The sequence below is a fragment of the Protopterus annectens genome, chromosome 1.part0 (genome assembly GCF_019279795.1).
Source record: "Protopterus annectens isolate FY-2018-M chromosome 1.part0, PAN1.0, whole genome shotgun sequence".
Taxonomy (NCBI): domain Eukaryota; kingdom Metazoa; phylum Chordata; order Ceratodontiformes; family Protopteridae; genus Protopterus; species Protopterus annectens.
The window spans coordinates 9,064,505-9,084,518 of NC_056725.1; the positions used below are offsets into that span (position 1 = coordinate 9,064,505).

Genomic DNA, 20,014 nt, shown 5'->3' on the forward strand with positions numbered 1-20,014 from the left:
AAGAATATAATCTGAAGATTGTGGGTTTTTTTAAGGAAAGATGAAGAAACATCTTTATGAAAAGATCAGTGGAACACTGGAATGCATTTGGAAAGGGTATAGTGAATGCTGAAATTAAATTCTGTTTAAATTAAGGTGGGAGAACCACTGACAGGACAGTCCAAATAACAAACATCTTGAAACAGCCTGATCCTCACAGAACTCTCAAGTCATAATGAGCTACACCATGCAGCACCTGGAATTAAGCCCAGCTAATATTTGGAAGACAAATAATGACTAATATGACAGTGCTGGAATCCAAACTTGTGCCAAAAATTATTCTGTATTAAGCCATAACACAAAATGACCAAAAAGTGCATTGTCATCCCTTTTGGTAAAAACACTGTACCAATGAACTACCACATAGGCGGTAGTCTACTTAACACCGAAAGTGTGATGAGACCTTGGGACACAGGTGGACAGTAGTCTCTCCTTTGATAATCACATCACCACAGTAGTCAGGAAATCCTTCTACGTGGCACACCTCATCACAAAAGGTTTCTCATCCAGGAAAAAAGAGGTCATTGTTCCCCTTACTCATCACTCATTAGACCCATTACAGAGTACAATGCCCCTTTTGGTATGTACCTCACAAGACATCTACAACAACTGGAAAGGCCACAGAAATACCTCACAAGAGGATTACCAGCCTCAAACAGATGCGCTACGCAGACCATCTCAAAAAACTGCAGCTTTACTCCGCCGCATATTGCCTACTCAGAGGCAATCTCTGCCTAACATACAAAGCTATGTCAAACCCAGAGCTGTTGGACATGCTCCACGTAAAGAAATCCCTATCCCTCCGAGCTACACGCTCTAGGGACCTAAACCTTGTCACCACAATAAACAGAACATGCTGGAGGGATAGATTCCTGTCTCAGAGGCTTCCCATACTCTGGAACAAACTACCTATTTATATCAAACAAAGCTCCTCATTAGCACTCTTCAAAAAAAATCTTGATGATTGGATGGGAGATAGGAAACTCACCCCGGGGATCACTTCTGTGGGTCTGCTCGACAGGGGTGCAGAAAAATAATTTTCTTGGGTGGCAAAAGCCAGGGTACCATTTGGCTAGGTTTATATAGGCCATAGGGCCAATGGCCTAGTACCTACCTATTAACAGCTAAAGGTTCTTAGAAGAGATACTATGATACATGACATTCCACCCAACCACCACCTATCATTTAATCAGGCCAGCTACTGCACCTAAAGTTACAAGTGGAGTGAAAACGGGATGCAGCTGGAATTGCCATACAAAAAACAATGAACAAAGGTCATACATTGTACAAAGAATAGAGCTATATCAAAGACATAGTCAAGCAGTTGAAGGTGATCCTCAAGCTGAATGCAGAACTCTTCAGGATCAATCCCTGGTGTTGGAAATGTACATTGTGAGGGAAGGTTACATGTACCTTCAGCATGTGAGGTAAACCTTGGCAAGCAGTGCAAGAAGAGCAAGGTCTTCATCTAGTCAGAGCAATCCTGTCTCCTCAAATGTGTCACCACACCTAGTGTCTGAGACAAGGGTGGGACTTTCAAATATACAACCTGAGATGACAGCCCATAGTGTAATGACACCTATGCCTGTCCAGACTGGTCCACAAACTGACTCTAGATTAAATGCCATTCAACAGTTTTATTTTCACAGGTTCTAATTTCACTCACATGACTTGCAGTGGAAGTGAAGTTAAAACTACCTGAAGGTATCAACACTGCTAGTAACATGGACAGATGACTGCTCTCACTTTTCCTCACACAGAATGTATTTCTATTAATAGTAAAGCCTACTTCACGTGCTGCTACTTCATAAATAATATCAGTAAAGCACAGAGAAGAGGTTGCAGCTCTAAGGCAGTAAAGAAAAGCTCAAGAATGTTGAATATTTGAATTTTTTTTACACATAACCTTATTATTTAATTTCAGAGAGAGTTTTTTCCTCTGTCTCCTTAAGGGGGGAGGTGTGATGATAAAATATGTATAGCCACTTTGTGTTTCTGTATAGATATATATATATATATATATATATATATACTGTGAGTATGTATGACAGCACTGACATTTTAAGAAGTATGTATAGTATTAGCATTTCACAAAAATAAGGAATCCCATAATTCATTGATCTTAATTTGCAAGTTGTTAGTGTTCATTAATAGTAAAGCTGTTAACATCACTCTTGCTGTGTTGCCACCTTGTACTATTTGCTGTTGTCGTTATCAACACACTGACTGCCAACATAAGTAAGTAATCAGCAGTGTGTATCTTGACACCTGCGTATACTGAACATACTTGCTACTGGTAAGCATGACACTTGATACAAAGTGTAGGTTAGACTGCTTTAAGGCATACTAGAATTGCTTTACATATGTATATACATTATTTTCTTTATAATGATTCTTTGCTATTATTTTTAGTGTAACGCCTTTGGCCTTGGCCATGGCTGAAATGTGTCCTTCTGCAATCAGTTCATGCTGCTAGTTAAACATATAATAATCATAAAATGTTGGCTTATTCTGAAAACAGAAATCGCTTCCCATTGAAATACTATTGCACTGTCTCATCTACATCACTGAATGGCGTTAAACTGTTTCAAATTAACTGATATGATATCAGTGGTTTAACCTGTTTCGGATAACATGATAGAATATCAGCAACAGCAGAACAGCATGAGAAATGACAAAAAGATTAGAGAAGCTTATCTCCTTTTCGGCACAAACCTCAAGGAATAATGATCAAGAAAGACGCAAAATGCTTCACTTATAAACTGCCACAAACTGAAGCAGATGTGAAAGTACAGTATAAAAGTAAGTGTACACTAAACAAGTACTGTTTGTTATAAACCCTTCAGATAAACCATGTGTGTGCCATTTTCTTTCACATGTACCATTAATGACAAAGTCTCAATCTACATTAATGTGTCGGTCATCAACATGGTTAAAATTTGAATCCAGTTTGCTTGGCAGACTGCCTCTTAATCTTCATCTTTTAGTGACCCCATTACTGGGCAACATGCTAGCATTAAAAAGTGGTTAAAAGTGTGCAGATAGCCGTTGTTCTCCATCACTTAATTTATTCTAGGGATAAAAGTCCGAGTAGCTCCGTAACTCATTTACCTTCTGTGTCATTCCATTAATTAATTTTTAAACATTCTCTTCAGACATGTTATATATTTATCTGAGTATACCGTATACTAGAATCAAAACATTTAATGTTCTATAATTTATTAAAACTTCATGAGTTATATATTCATGTGCACATAACACAGCCAAGAGCTTTTAAAAGGCATTACATTACCAATAATACTAGTTAAAATATTTAAATTTCAGAATTTCTAAATCTGAGTTGACTTGAGAAGCACATTTCTGATAATGAATATACATGCAAGTATAAGAGCTTCTATAGTCTAATTTTAAATAATTGGCATTACTTACACAGTCTCATCATTCTGAAATTCCAGTTCCCCACAGGCATCTTCATAATCAACTCCTCCACCTTTTGCTGTTCCTTCTATTGTCCTGTAGGGCAAGATAACTGTCCCTCTTGCACCAGAGTTCCGCACCACCTTTACTTCCATTATTCCAACACTCTCACTCACATGGAGGGATTTATCTTTAAATGTAAAAATCCCAGCATGATCATCATCTAGAATGGACACTGTGGCAACCAAAGGATTAACAAGACGACCCTTGGGATATGGAGTAGGTTCAGATTCAAACATGCCTTCTGCATCTCCAATCCTTAGATTTGATAATCTAACAAAGAAATGCTCATCTTCTTCAAATATATCATCATCTATTATTCCAATCTTGATTTCTTTTTGCACTTCCCCTGGTTTGAAAATCAGGGTACCTTCAGTATACTCGTAGTCAGCGCCAGCATTAGCTGAACCATCTTCTGTTTTGTAATCAACATAGAATGTACTTTTGCCTTCGCCTCCCTCACAAACAACTGAAAGCGTGACGATGCCACAGTTTTCTAGGCACTGGTATTCACAGGGGTCAAAGTAAATCTTGCTGCTGTTCTCTTCTGTGGAATCTGACTGCAGTTCTTGAAGATTAGCTGCCTTTTTTGCTTGATCTGCTGCATGCTTTTTTAAAATATTTCCTGCTCCAGTCATCATTCTGGTTGCCTGAATCCGATAAAATGCTCTGCTTTTCTGTTGGTGAAGGAGAGCATAGTAATTGGCCATTTCCACTAGCTGCTCTAATTCATGGTATGGATATTTTTGTTTAAGGTGTTTAAGAATTCTAATAGCTTCTTTGCGGTTCTCATCCAACTCCTTTGCCTCAACAGCAGCCATGGTGCTATCAGGAAAGATGCCATCCCTATTGTCAGTTATATAGCTACCGTCCATTTCAACTGCTTTAGGATATTCCCCTTCTGTTCCTATAATGACATCTCTATGCTTATTAGCGCGGTACCGCTTGTATACAAACTTATAGAAAAGCAACCTTCTGTCAGCAATCCAGGCCAAAATAACACAAACTGGGAAAAACATGAAAGTCAAAATCCCTTCCCAGACCTGAACAACATTTGGAGAAAAGACAGCCAAAATTAGGTAAAGCCAAATGTAAGCAAATATACTCCAAGTTGATGTTACAAAAAACACCCTCAAGTGTTTGATTTTTTTAACTTCCCCGTTTGGAATTACATAAACGCAGAGGCCAATGATAACAAGCATGTTGAAAGCAGCACTGCCAACAATGGTCCCAGGGCCAAGTTCTCCAGCCTCAAAGTTATGCCCACAGATCTCTATGATAGACAGCAAAATCTCTGGAGCAGAAGATCCTAATGCCATTAGTGTAAGATTAGATACAGTTTCATTCCATACACGTACATTCATTATGCTTGTTTCTCCACTGGGTTTGGTAATTGTCATTTCTTTTTCTTGTGATGTGATCACCTCTATGGATGCCATGAATCTATCTGCTAAAATTGAAACACCCAGAAATATGTACATTAAAGCAACAAAGTAGACGACAGCCCTTGCAATTTTGTCACCAAATGATGGATTGTTTGGTTGCCATGCTGGCAGAAGAATGCCGGGTTTGCACTCAGATGTTCCTCCGCAACTGATCTTATCTGTTGAATTCACATAATCTATAGCCGTGTTCTCTGTCGCTTCAGTGTATGAGCTGTTCTGTATCAGAATAAAGATAAGTAGTAGAGTCTTTGTGCAGAAACGCTGCCACCCCTGCTTCAGCTTCATGCTGTTTTATGGGCACTCACAGATTATCTGGTAACACCACAGGATCTCTGTTAAATAAAACAAATATATTAAGTATGGAAAGTGTAGCACATTAATCATTCCTAAGTTCATCTACAGATACAGTCCAGTACTAGATCAACAGTTAGGTGTTCACAACATCCCAGACAATATAATATAGAAAAGGAAAAAAAATGAAACACTTATCCCTCTGTATATTATTTTGTACTGTTTCTAAAATAAACATCAAAGTATTGTTAGATGTCCTTACATTCACCGCTGCAGTATACATAAGTTATGGGATTCCCTGCCATGAAGCCCATTGTCCAGCCAGCCTGCCAAAGTCTACCATTGCTTTAAGGTACGCTGAACATCACTTACACACTCCTCACATAGCTTAGGGTATAAAGGTGACATTCAGGTGTACCATCCTCAGAATATCTTTGCCGCCAGTCCGAACGCTGTTTTTAACCATTGGTCTATTTGCCTCCATCCATTGTTTTGCCATTTTATTTCTGTTTGTTGGAATTCCGGTGATTACTCCTGTTACTGAAGTCCTCACCACTGAAGATAACTACCTAGTTGGGGTTTGTTTGTTTTTTTGTGCTGTTTGGGGGGGGGGTAACATCATCCAGGAAAGGTAAATGCCAGTGTAGGTGGCAGATTCCCAATAAAGACCGCCATGATAAGTTCCTTTTTTGCCTAGGAGCTTCTCACAACCATACGTCTTGTTCAATTTGTCAGGCGTTTGTCCTGAAAACTCTTCAAAGTAGTTTTTCTTCCCTTTCGTTGTATATTGGGAGCCAGCATCTTAAGCTTCTTACTAAAGATACTATGGATGAAACTTCCTGCCCTGAGAGTAACCCATCAGGGAAGAAGAAGGTGAAAAAGTTAAGAATGCAATCTTCTACTGTTCAGCCTCTGCTGGGGGGTTCTCCTGAGGTTATTACAAACCCGTAGACTCACCTGGTTGTGTTGTTGGATTCCTCTACTGTGTCCGGGTTGGAGGCCGGTGACGATCTGGTGGGCAGCATGTCCGACAAGGCTTTGCTGGCGTCCATTTTGGGCATTCAGGGGGAACCACAGCTGATTGTCTTTGAGGGATCTGGGGAGGGGGTTTCAGTTTCTTCTTAGGGAAGAAGTTCCTACTACGGTTGTGGAATGCCATGCTGAGTCAGGTCCTTCTCAGTTTTCTAGGACGGACATCCCCTTAAAAAAGAAACAGCAAACTAAACATGTTTCTTCTGCTCCAAGGGATCCACAAAGTGAGTGGCAGGCCTTTACTCAGGGGTTAGTTAATGCATTACTGTTGTTAAGACCTCCTCAAGGGGTTTCAGTTCCTGCTCCTTCTTGGTCATCTTCTTCATGTAAAAGGCCCAGGGAATTGAATTCTTCTGAGGAAGAGTTGGATTCTGATGAAGAATCCTTTACTTATTCTACCAAGACTCCTTCTCCTTTAGACTATGGGTCTGAGGAGGAGGAATCTAATAGTACAAATACTCCTTCTGAGGAAATGTCCTTTGGGGACACAATCTCTAGGATGATGGAATATTTTAAGTGGGATTGTACCCAGGTTTCTGATATCCATAAGAGGTACTATGAGTTACTGTAGATGGAATCTCCAAAACCTGCAGCTATTTCTCCTGTCTTGGGTGCTTTATTAGATGTTTTTTCAAATGCTTCTAAAGTGCCTGATTCTCTGCCCCCTGCTCCCAAGAAGTCTGATAGGTTTTATAGGGTGCCTGAGGATTGTTCCTTTTTGTTCAAACGTCCTGCTGCTGACCCCTCTGTGGTGTCTGTGGCCTCTGAAAAGCCATCTCAATTGCTTCTTTTGTCCAAGTTACTGCTTTCTGACAAGGACAGCAGAACCATGGACAGGCTGAGTAAGAAGGTTTATATTTCGGCTACCCTAGTTTTTAGGGCTATTAATTATCAGACCCATATATCTAGGTATGTGTTGTCTCTTCTTTCTCAGGCTTGTCAGCTTTTTTCTGATCTTCCAGACTCTGATAGTAAATTTTCTGCTCTTTCCTTGCTAGGGACTTCCTCTCAAGTGGTTCATCATTCTATCAAATGTAGTTATGATGCAGCAGATGCCTCTTCTATGGCTGCTGCTTTTGGTTCAATACTGAGGAGATATGCTTGACCTAGGCTTCAACCTTTACCCACTGATATTAAGGCTAAGTTGATGGATGCTCCTCTGGTTAATAAACGTTTGTTTGGGAAAGCGGCTGCTGGCTTGTTTAAGTCTCTTCAGGAGAAGGGGAGGGCCTTACAGGAGCTTAAACATGTCTTTGTTTCTCCTGTGCCTAAATTTCAGAGAAACTACCCTTCTATGCCAGCCTTTGTTCGTAGGCAATCTCGCCCTCCTGCTAAAGGTAAAAAGGGTGGTAAATGGGCTCCTCCTGCTAAGGCCACTCAGACTGCAGGGATTCTAAAGCCTTCCTTTCCTGACAAACCATATGCTGCCTGACTATCCACCTGTTCCCAGCTACATTCCTCTTTCTCTTTGCCTTTCTCTTTCCCTTCCTGTTTGGCTTTAAATCACCCAGGATTCTTGGGTTCTGTCAATCATTCAACAGGGATACTTCATGGTGTGGATTTCCTATCCTCCTTTTATGGGCATTCCTCAGCATCCTTGGGAACAACTTCCTTTTTCTCAGAGGTTCTTCTAGATCTCTTGTCTCAGGGTACTATTCAAGAGGTGCCTGTGTCTCAAAGGGGGAAGGGGTTTTATTCAATAATATTTCTACTGTCCATAAAAGAAGATACTTGGAGACCTATTCTAGCCCTCTCTCATCTTTTTTGAAGGTGCCTTAATTTCAGATGTTGTCCCTTCAGTCCTTTTTCCTCTCTTGCTCCCTCAGGCCTTTCTGGTGTCTCTGCATCTCAAGGATGCTTATCTCCATATTCCAATCCATCCTCTTTTCAAGAGGTTTTTGTGTTTCTCTGTTGCTTCCTGGTATATTCAGTTCTGTGCTTTGCCCTTTCTACTGTCCCAAGGGTGTTCAGCAAATGCCTCGCTTCTGTGATTGCTTTTTGCAGGCTTCAAGGGATCCAAATATTTCTTTACAGGGACGACCTGCTAATTCAGGCATCCTCTCCAGAGGTCCTTTTGCAAAATCTTTGTTTTACCATTTCTCTTCTTCAAAGGCTAGGGTTCACGATAAACTTCAAAAAGTCTTCCCTGACTCCTTCTCAGGATCATGTCTTTCTATATTGCAGGATTTAGATGGTGGCAATGTTGGCATCACTGCCTCCTCCAAAGGCCTTAACTCTCATTTCTTACTTTCAAACTCGTCTTCTCCTGGCCTCCATTACAGCCAGGGAGTTTCTAAGACCTCTGGGGTTCATGGCTTCCACCATTCCAATGGTCCCTCTGGCCAAACTCCACATGAGTAAGTTCCAGTGGTTTCTGAAGTTGGTGTGGCTTCAACATGCACATCCTCTAGACTTTGCAGTTCCTCTTCTCCCTTGTCTCAAGAAGGAACTTCTGTGGTGGATTTAGCAGCTGTGTCTGAAACAAGGGCTCCATTTTCTTCCTCCTCTTCCCTCTCAGGATCTGTTCAGAGATGCTTCAGATGTGGGATGGGGAGCTAAATTTGGCTCTGTGAAGGTTCGAGGAGTATGATCACTTCATCAGCAGAAGGAACGCATCAGCGCCAAAGAGATGAGAGCTCGTATGCTGGCTCTTCAGGCCTTTCATCCTCTTTTTTCTCCAGGGCCTCTCAAGTTATTCACAGACAATACCACAGTTATGTGGTATATCAACAAACGGGGGGAACAAGATCTTACCTTCTTTGCCAGATTGTCACTTCTGGTATGGGATCTGGCTGTCAAGTATCAAGTGACTCTTCAGGCAGTTTACATTCCTTCAGATCAGAACGTTGTGGCAGACACTCTGAGCAGGTCCTTCACTCAATCCCATGAATGGATGCTTCACAGGGATGTGTTTCTGGACATTGTTCACTAGTGGGATACTCCTCAAGTAGATCTCTTCGCCTTTCCTCTGAACAGACAACTTCTGTTTTGTGCCAGAGTCCCAGGTCCTCTGGTGTAGAAGGTGGACACCCTCTCATTTTCTTGGAAGGGGATGTTTCTTTATGTATTCCCTCCCTTCCGAGAGTCCTGTTCAAGATTCAACAGGATGCTCCCAAAATCTTGTTGGTGGCCCCCTTTTGGCTGCAAGAGCACTGGTTCCTTGTACTTCTGCATCTAGCCAGGGGCAATCATCACAAGTTACCTCACAGGGTGAATCTACTTACACAAATCAAGGGGTCTCTCATGCATCCCCACCTGTCCATGCTTCGACTGACATTGTGGGTGATAGGGTTTTGTTTCCTCACAGACAGCTTTTTTCTGAGGACATGCTGCAGGTCCTGCAGGATGCCATGAAACCTACTACTTACAAATCCTACTTATCTAAATGGAAGAGGTTTTCTATTTGGTGTCTCTGTCATTGCCTGGACCCACTTACTGTGGATGTTCCTTTGGTGCTTTCTTATTTGTGTGAGTTACTCAATGCTGGTTTGGCATACTCTTCAATTAAGGTCCATTTATCAGCTCTTTCTGCTTGTCTGCCTTTAACTCCTTCTTTAGCTTCTAGATTTGATGCTAAGCAAGTTCTTAAAGGTGTCCTTAACATTAGGAAGCCTGTTCCTCCTCCCTGGGATCTTAAGTTCATTCTGGAGAAATTGCCTCAGGCTCCTTTTGAGCCTGCTGTTTCGGCTTCCTTGCAACATTGTTCTTGGAAGATGGTTCTTTTGTTAGCTCTTACTTCTGCCAGATGGGTATCTGAGTTGTAAGCCCTTATGGCTTGTCCGCCTTTTTCGATATTCCATGAGGCAGGGTGTCATTGCATACTAATCCTTTTTTCATGCCCAAGGTGGTTACTGAATTGTCACTTAATCAGTCTATTAATTTGCCTATTTTTTTGGATAAGACTAAAGTTATCAGAAAATCTAATCAGTTGTTTGCTTCCTTTGCTTCCTTTCATCCTAGGTCTTTAGGATTTGCTGTTTCCAAGCAAACTATTTCTACCTGGATTTCAAAGGCTATTTCTTTTTGTTATACTTTTCATGGCGAGAGCCTTCCTTCTTCTATAAAGGCTCATTCTACTAGAGCTGTGGCTTTTTCTGGTGCTTTTTTTCAAGGGCTCAAACAATAATTCTATACCTGAAGCAGCTACCTGGACTTCTCTGTATACTTTTACCAAACACTACAAGTTGGATGGTATCTCCAGATGGCTGATGCCATTTTTCATGGCTTCTTAGTGGGCTCTACTGCTGCTTCCTCCTCCCAAGTTTCTTCTTGAGCTTTGGCAATCTCCCATAATTTATGAATACTGCAGTGGTGAATGTAAGGACATAGTACTGTTGTGTAAAATCTTACCATAATGGTAGATGTCCTTGCCTTCAATGCTGCAGTATTCACTCCCTCCCTCCATCCCCCTAGTCTTTTTTCCTTCCTGGATGTGCAGGCTCTCTTTGGTTCTCCTTGGATTGCTGTTCCTACTGGGGAAATCAATTCCTTGGATGGTATGTCTGAATGCCCTACACTACACAAGGAGTGTGTAGGTGATGTTTGGCCTACTTTAAAGCAACTGTAGACTTTGGTAGACTAGCCGGACAATGGGCTTCACGGCAGGGAATCCCATAAGTTATGAATACTGCAGTGGTGAAGGTAAGGACATCTACCGTTATGGTAAGATTTTGCACAATTGTACTTTCATGAAATCATAATGATATTTCCAACATATTCCAGCTGTTCTAGTTTCTTGTCTGATTACATTTCTTCCCAAAGATATTTTCATAGATTTCATCTCTTGTGGATATGTATTTGATGCAAGGGTTCAAGTTCAATTTACAAAGCTATTAGTATTAGTCACAGTTATTTAGAAACATAATTTTAAAAGCACAAAAAAACATTGAATACACTGGTACATCTCAACACTTGACACTAAATCTGTGACCTCAGACCCAGACTTTATTCAGTGACCCCCCCCCCAGCCAGGACGAAGCATTTATTCTTTGAGAGTGGGGTAATCTGGGCATGTCCAAAAGCTCTCTGTTTCTATCTACCTCCACCACAGTGCACACTAGAAAAAACAATGGGAGCAAATTCCTCCTATACAGAAGATTGGTGAAAAGTATGTAGTTTAGCACAAAAGTTTCTTTCATGGCTTTATATTAATTTTCTGTTGTATATTAGTAAATATACAGACTTAATATTTTTTTTTACTGCTTTATAATGTACTTCCTTAGTTTCTCTTGTAATTTAGATTGCATTTATAGAACCATTTTAGTGAAAATGTTGCTTCTTGTATGCACACTAGCTTCGTTTTGTACATTTTGAGTTTGGTATTTTATCTGAGAAATTCTAATCGCCTGTAACATAATCAATCACCCTAGTCAGATGGCTCCAGTGCAGATGCCTTTCACATTTACCTTGAATTTCTCACTAATTGTGGGCTGTAAGAGTTAAGATGCATCTCCTCTGCCATTCAAGCTTATGTGCTCCACACATAATTAGACATAGAAAAAGACAGGGGATGCATCAAAAAGAAAGGAAGAGCAACAACATAATGTATTTTCATTATCTTTCTGAGAATTTCTCATCTTGCACAACTCAGCATCACACTCTCCCTGGTTGGGGTCGGTATTATGGTTAAGATGTTTACCTCACAGACACAAGTTACAGAGTTGGATTCTCACCTTTGAAAGGGAAATTGGCTGGGCTTTAAAATGGCCCCCAAGGGCAGCTAGCCTAGTACTTATCTATAAACCTATGCAGAAACAAATTGTGCAATGCAATAGGCCAGCAGTGCAATGAGTGGCAATGTGCAGCACAGAAGCAATTCAGTGAGACACTTAGTGAAGCTGTGCTAGGCTGCAAATACTGCCATAATCATACTATACAAAGGAATATATAATGAAATGGGAATGAGCAGCATTATTATACTGAGGTCATGGCAAATATAAATGATGGTAAAAAACAATAGTGGAGCAATTCAGAAATGTATAAAAACAGTGTAATGGGACACAACCACCATTCACAGAATAATTCTGTCATTCTGAGACAGATACAAAAAAAAAAACATGTTGGGGCACCAGCAGCCCCATTATATACATACAAGGCTGCGTGTCATCACCTGTTACACTGCATACTCATCTGACCATACCTAACATTTTATCTCCTCCATGACACAAAAATCAGGAATCTCTACTTGTTGAACAAAGGCACAATGCAGGAGACGGTAGAGATGTGCCACCTTCATTTGTAAGCTTGTGGGATGCACAGGATACCCACCATGTGGCACCAAGGACCAGTGACTAATGAGGGGCACAGTGGTTTTATCCTAGGTATCTGCCTCAGAGATACTAAACCAGTTTCTTGACGTCATGTTACAGCAAGCAGAGGAGCATATCTGGCTTCAACATCACATAAGTGAAGAGAAACACCACCATGTCTGCATTTTATGAAATAGCCCATTTCCCTATAGTACTGGGAGCCACTGTCTTCACTGCAATGTTATTAAGGCCCAAGTGGGGGAACAGGGATGATAACTTTCGTGGGTGGCGTAAGCTATGGTACCTTGCTGGCTAGGCTTGCATAGGCCCTTGGGCCGATAGCCTAGTACCTACCTATGAACCTATGAACCTATGATATATCAGTTATAAGGGATCCAATTCTGTCACTGCCAGGTGGTCTATGATGCATGGGGTATAATATAATATATAATGTGTCAGTGTGTCACCTAGGCAATGCTCACAATTCCCCCTTCTACCATGTGTGACTTATATCAGCAATTCCCCCAGGAAAATCTTACTGCCAATACCTGATATATACCAGAGTGGTGGGTTATGGCATCAATGATATTTACAGACAACAGCAATGAATGCAAACAGAACTGCCCTGTCACAGGCCCAAAACACAGTTAAACATAAATGGGCTTGGGCTGATGATGGACAGCTGATTCAACAGTCTAAATATCTCCGGTGGCACCTTGCAGTGCAATGCAGAAAATACGATTATGTAGGTAAACTTACCATAACAGAAGAAGTTCAAATGGTCACTGCTGCAGAGATCTTAGCCATATGGCTTAAATCCTGTTAAGGAAATAAAAGCTGGCCAACTTCCAAAGCATCAGGGCACCTTCCATGTGCCCAAACCCTTAGTCAGCTGAGCTGACTAAAAAGACAAGTTTTGGTGCCAAGCCCTTCAGAGTTTCCTGCCAACAGATAGAGGGATGTTCAGCACAGAAAGGACAATGCTGGGAAAAACAAAAAATAAATGTCCACACCCTGGCATAAAAAATATGGAACAACTACCGCAGCAGTTATCGTTCAACCATCTACTGTTATGGTAGGTTTACTTACACGACTGTTACTATGTTCATCATGTTGACCATTGCTGCAGTAGCTTCAGCTGTATGGGTAGATTATCCTAGCTTACTACATGTGGGAGGTGGAAGGAGGAAGGTTCAGGAGTCCTTGGTCCTAGTTGATCTAGACCTAGAGAAGAAATCACACTTATAGTGTTTGTGAAAGTATGCATATAGGACCAAGTTGCTGCTTTAAGAATACTTTTAGAATCCAATTCTTTCGAAAAAACATACATATAGCCAAGGCCCTGGTAGAGAGGACTTTGACCCTAACTGGAATAGTTTTGTTGTGGGGAGTATAACAAAAGGTAATAGCATTAGACAACCATTTGGAAATAGTCTGTTTTGATACAGGTTGCCCCTTTTCACCTGCACAAGAAATGAACAATTGATCTAAAGATGTCAAAGATTTAGTTATGTCAAGATGGTACCTGACTTGCCTGTGGAGAGTCAAGATAAGTAGTATCCTTACTCCCTCATTTTTAGGCATGGGAAAAAATTGGGGAGATGAATAGTATGGCTTAAAGTAAACTCATATACCACTTTAGGCATAAATGAAGGATTCATTCAGAAAGAAACCCTGTCTCTGTGGAAACTTAGATAAGGTTGACTCACCATATGAGCTTGCAACTCAGATACTTTTCTTTCAGAGGTCAAAGTAATTACTAAAACTATTTTCCATGCTAAGAACCTCAAGTCATCCAGGTTAGCTAGTTCAAATAGAGCAAGTATTAGTTTCTCCAATACAAAATTAAAGATACCATGGAGGGACCACAACTTTTCTTGAAGGTCTCTTATGCAAAAACAATTTCAAAAACATTTTGAAAATAAAATAAAATGAAAGAGGAGGATCCATGGGCAGACATGCTGAAATGATAGATACATGAACCTTGATGGAGGAGTAAGAAAGGCCATAGGCTGGTATCTCATACACATATTGTAAAACTAGAGAACAACTAGTCCTGAATGGGTTCTGGTTATGTTGTTGGCATGAACTAGAAAACGTTTTCCATTTGCTAATATTATTTTCTAGTAGCAGGCTTTGTTACCTCCATTAGTACCTGCAGCACATCTTCATTGAACAGGTGCCTAAAAGAAATTAAGATCCTATCATCCAGGCAGTCAAATGAAATCGACAGGGATAGGGGTATATCAAACACCCATGTCTTTGTGTGAGTAGATACAGTCTCTTAAGAAGCTTGTTGCATTTGCCATTTCCAAATGAAGGGAAAACCATTGTTGCCTAAACCAGAAGGGAGTCACAGCTGTGATCTTGGGGGATTCCTTCTGAATCTCCAAAAGTACCCTGGATATCAGTGGAAAGGGTGGAAAACATACAGGAACTTTCCTGTCCAAGGAAAAGAAAACACATCTATTTTCCAGGCATTCTTGCATGGAGTCCTGGAGCAAAATATTGCTATCTGATTGTTCAGAGAGAAGGCAAACAGGTATATTGAGGATTAAATACTTTGGATTAAATCTTGGAAGACCCCATAATCTATTTTCCATTTACGTGGCTCTGCCATTGTCTGCTCAGCTTGTCTGCCACACAATTTTGCTCTGACAGAATTCAGGATATCTGTATAGTAAGATTATGCTCTATCCCAAGCTAACATGGCTAGTCTGCAAAGGGGGTATGAACTGCCGACATACCACACGACTGTGGTATTGTCTGTAACAACTTGAAGAGGTCCCAGAGACCAAATATGATTCAAAGAGTTGATTGCTTTGATCAGGGCAAGCATCTGCTTTATATTTATGTGCTTGCATCTGTCCTTGGTGTCACACACACCTTGCAGTCTTATCCCAACTGCAACTGCTCCCCAAGCAAAGTCTGAGGTGTCTGTGGTGAGTGACTGCTTTGAAATAGGGAGGAAAAGGGAAGACAAAGTAAATTCTCTTCTGACAAACCCCAGCACTGGAGCTTGAAAAGGCAAAGGGTGTTGATGGGACCAAAGAGACTTAAGACTCCACTGTATCTTGTAGCCTTGCCAGGGGAATCATGAGAATCATAGAAGCCATGAGACCCAAAATCCTGAGGTATTCCCTCATAGTGACTGAAGACTGACAGGAAAAACTTAGAAATAAATCTATTTTTTCCTGTGGATAAAAAGCTCTTTGAACTGAGATGTCACAATCCTGTGGGAAGGAGTCAAAACACTTTTGAAGGTTTTCTTGGAAACCCAGCTTGTGTAAGAGATATCTCACCCAAGTGGCAGCTGACAGGTGAGTTTCAACTGAAGAATATGCCAACTCAGCATGGAGAAGATCACACAAATAATAGGAACCAGAGGAATCTCCACAGATAGAGGATCCTATGGTGAGAGAGGTACCAGACAGAAAATTGCTTCCATTTGGACATATAGGGTTTTCTGGTACTGAGTTTCTTGGCTTTTTGCAGAACCCAGAGCATGTCTTCAGAAAAGAGTTGCCTAAAAGGAATCAAACACTTATCACCCACAATATTAGCTGAAGAGTGGGCAGATGAGAATGGATGAGAGTTCTCTTTTTCTGTGTGAGAAGATCAACCCAGTGAGGTAATTTGTGGTGATTGCCCCTGGCCAAATGAGAAAGAAGGAAGAGCACATGCTGTATGGGCCAAAAGGGAGTCATCACCAAGATTTTGGGACAGTCTTGCCTGATTTTCTGCAGAACTTGTGGCAAAACTGGAAATGGTGGGAAGCATACAGAAACATCCCTACAAAGGAAAAGACACAGCATCCATTTTCCAAGCCAGAAGACTTTGAACTCTGGAAAAGAAGAGCGTAAGTTGTCTGTTCAGAGGGGAGGCAAAAAGGTCTATCTGAGGAATACCCCACAGATGGGCAATGTCCAAGGACACATCTCTGTGAGCCGTCCATTCTTGAGCTTGCGTGAAGAACCTGTTCAAAGATTCTACCACTAAATTGTCCTCTGAGGGGAATTTAAACTACCTGAAGAGTTACTTGATACTGGATAGCTAGATGCCAGACCTGAAGAGTTATAGTCTGCGAAGAAGATAGGACCTCATGCCCCCCTGCTTGTTGACATACCACATCACTGTCGTATTGTCCATGAAAACTTTGAGGAGCCCAGGAAAAAAGAGGGAATAAAAAAACTGCAGAGCCCTCATCTCTTTTATGTTGATATGGTCTGACCTCTGATGAGGAGGCCAAAGACCATGAACTTTCAGGAACCCACAGAATCCACCATACCCCCAGTCTGAGGGTCTGTAAAAGGCTCCTGAGTGGGAACTGGAGCTTGAAAAGGAAGCCCAGGTATAAGAGAGAGTTGACAAATTCACCACTCAAGCTTGATTGAGACAAGAAGAAAAGGCAGCGGGAACTCCACGGGGTGGCAATGCTGAAGCTACAATGATTTTAGATACCAGTGAAGTTGCCTAATATGGAGCCTGCTGAGAGAGAGCATGGGAATGGTGGAAGCCATGAATCCCAGGACTCTGAGAAATTCCCTAGACTAGACATGATAGATATCAGAGGAAGAAGGATTGGAAAAAAGTTATCAGAGACACAGCCTTGGGGTAAGGAAGAGGTGTCAATATGAGAACCTTGTGAAGCCTGTATCCAAGGAAAATATGATCCTGGGAAGGCATCAAAATTGATTTCTGGAGGTTTATAGTGAACCCTCAATGATGTAATAGGTAAGTAGTAAACCAGAAATCCTAGAGCCTACCGCTGGGGGAAGGAGCTTGATTAAGCAGATCATCTAGATAGGGAAAAATCTGAATACCTCAAAGCCTGCAAAAAGCAATGACAGGAGCGAGGCATTTGGTGAATGCCCTTGGGCTATAGAGAGGCCAAATTACAAAACAGAGAACTGAAAAAAGAAATGTAAAAGATCCTGAAAAAAGGATGGATGGCAATGTGAAGGTATGTATCCTTGAGATTCAGAGACAGCAGAAAGGCCTGAGGAAGTAGAAGAGGAAACAATGTCTGAAGGGATAATATCTGAAAAAAAGGACCCTTGAGAAAGGTGTTTAGCAGAGAAGGATCAAAACTGGTCTCATTGTACCCTCCTTTTGTGGGAACAAAAACATTCTGGAATAAAACCCCTTCCATATCTGGATGAGAGGCACAGCTTGAATGGTGCCTTGATCCAAAAGACAGTGAAGAACCTCTGGGAGATAAGAAACTTGTCCCAGAGGAGGTTGAGGAGTGTCGGAAAAGGGAAGAAGGGACTTCCAGAGCATGAAATATCCCTGATGGATAGTTGACAGAACCCAAGTGTCTGAGGTGATTCATAGCCAGTTTGGAAGAGACAGGGAAAGGCAGAGGGACAAAGAAACCTAGCTGAGGGAAGGGAGAAGTAAACCATCAAACAGAATCAGATTTGTCCTGAAAAGAAGGTTTCATGGAGATGGGAGTCAGAATAGACTTAGCAGGATGTGCATGCCTAGAACCATTCTTCCCCTTTTGAGGAAAGCAAGATTGCCCACAAATAAAGGCAGTCTTGTAAGGCTAGTTCTTCTAAAACTTATGAATAGAAGAAACAAAGGTATGTTTCATCTCCTACAAGGCTTTGCACTTGTCCTGTATCGACTTGAAAAGGTCAGCAGCAGCTGATTCAAAAACGACTTTTGTTATCCAAAGGAGCATCCAAAGGTTTGGCCTTGATGTCATTAGGGAAAGTCTGAAGACAAATCCAAGAGTAATGCCTCATCACTGAACCAAAGCCAGCAGTTCTGAAAGAGACATCAGTAACATCATAGCTGCATTTGATTGAATGGTGTGAAGTCCAAGTCCAGCAGGGAAAAGGCTGAAGGCTTCACCTTAGAGTTAGGAAGGTCAGGCATCACCTTAGAGACTGAGAAAGGAGAGCCAAAACATACCTGGCCATATGAGTCCGGTAGCTGATGTAACAAAAGGACAAGGTGGCAGCAGTGTAAACCTTCTTGTCCAACCTTACCATGGCTCTACTATCTTTATCAAAAGGTAGCAGCATGGTGGAAGACAGTAACTTGGATGGCTTGTCAGAAGAGACTGACACTACAGAGGGGTCAGCAGAAGGGCATTTGTAAAGACATTTGCACTCCTCAGGTACCTTGTAAAGCCTACCTGACTTTTTAGGTACAGGAGGTTGAGGGGGTTACAGAAGCTGCAGAAAAGGCATATAAAAGGGAAGCCAGAACAGGTGGAACAGCAGAAGGTTTGAGAGACACCATCTGTAGGAGCTCATAATACCCTTTTGGAATCCCACTTAAAATAATCCATCATGCTGGGAATGGTATCCCCAAAAGAGAGTTTTTCCAAAGGACGATATGGACTTAAGGAATCTCCCTCATCTGAACCATAGTCCAAGGGGGAAGGGATCTGGAAAGAATAAGCTAAGGATTCTTCCCCAGATTCCAGATCCTCATCTGAGGAATCCAATTCTCTAGGCTTCCTGACTAGAGTGGAAGACCAGGGAACAGAGACCCATTGAGGTGGCTTCAAGGGCATCAAAGCATTTAATAAATCCTGCCATTCACATTGGGGATCTCTCACAACAGGGAAATATGCTTTATTCTTTTGTTTCTTTTTCTGTGGGATGTGGACATGAAACACCCTCAGAGGATCAGACATCTGACATGACTCTATTACAGTTGTAGGAATCTCCTCCATCATAAAAAATTAAAATGTGATGAATCCCCCCCTTGGTCTTTTGGCTATTACCAGCCAAGGTTCCCCATAAATGTCAGGTACAGAAAATTGAAAAGCCTCCGAAGATGTGCAAAAAGCTGCATCCATGCTGGCCTCTGACCGGATCACTGCACAGTAATCTGAAACAAGAACCAAATGGTCTTCAGGGCTTTCACCAGCTTCAAGAGGGATGTCTGGGGGGGGGGGGGGGGGGGCTGGACAGCAGCTGGATTTAGTCTGACTTTTTTCACCTTTTTCTTGACAGATGGCTGGCCCTCAGGATGCAAGAATTCTGCCATAGCACCCTGAGCCAACAACTTTAGACTTTTTTTTTAGGTATATGAACAAAGAGGAAAGGTGACTATAGAGGGTCTTAGATATGACTGCCTGGCAGATAGCACGTTGCATACGATTGTAGGAAGCTTCAAATAAAAAGGCACTTGTCGTGATGGTCTTTATGGGGAGTCTGCCTCCAACATTGACACTTTCCTGTTCTGGATGACATGAACACAGTAGCAAACAATAAGAAAAGGAAGAGAATAAACCCAATAGGGCACTTCTCTGAAAAAAAGGCTTTGTAACCAGCACAGCAGAAGGGCGTTGAGATCAATGTTCTGCAATGACATTCAGACTGGCAGCAAAAAAGTTCCAAGTGTGCGCGTGTGTGTGTGCGCGTGTGTGCGTGCGTGTGCGTGTGTGTGTGTGTGTGTGTGTGTGTGTGTGTGTGTGTGTGTGTGTGTGTGTGTGTGTGTCCATATGTCCCTTTATGC

At 41.6% G+C, this 20,014-nt stretch overlaps 1 protein-coding gene across 2 annotated transcripts in view; it reads right to left on the reverse strand.

Moving 5' to 3' along the window:
* The window catches only part of SLC8A2 (solute carrier family 8 member A2), a 1,241,705-nt gene that overhangs the window by 1,051,873 nt on the left and 169,818 nt on the right, over positions 1-20,014 (reverse strand). For both annotated transcript variants that reach the window (XM_044078494.1, XM_044078567.1), the window contains exon 2: positions 3,469-5,293. In XM_044078494.1, the coding sequence (XP_043934429.1) occupies positions 3,469-5,246 (1,778 nt within the window). In that variant the 5' untranslated portion in view covers positions 5,247-5,293. The remainder of the gene's footprint in view (positions 1-3,468; positions 5,294-20,014) is intronic.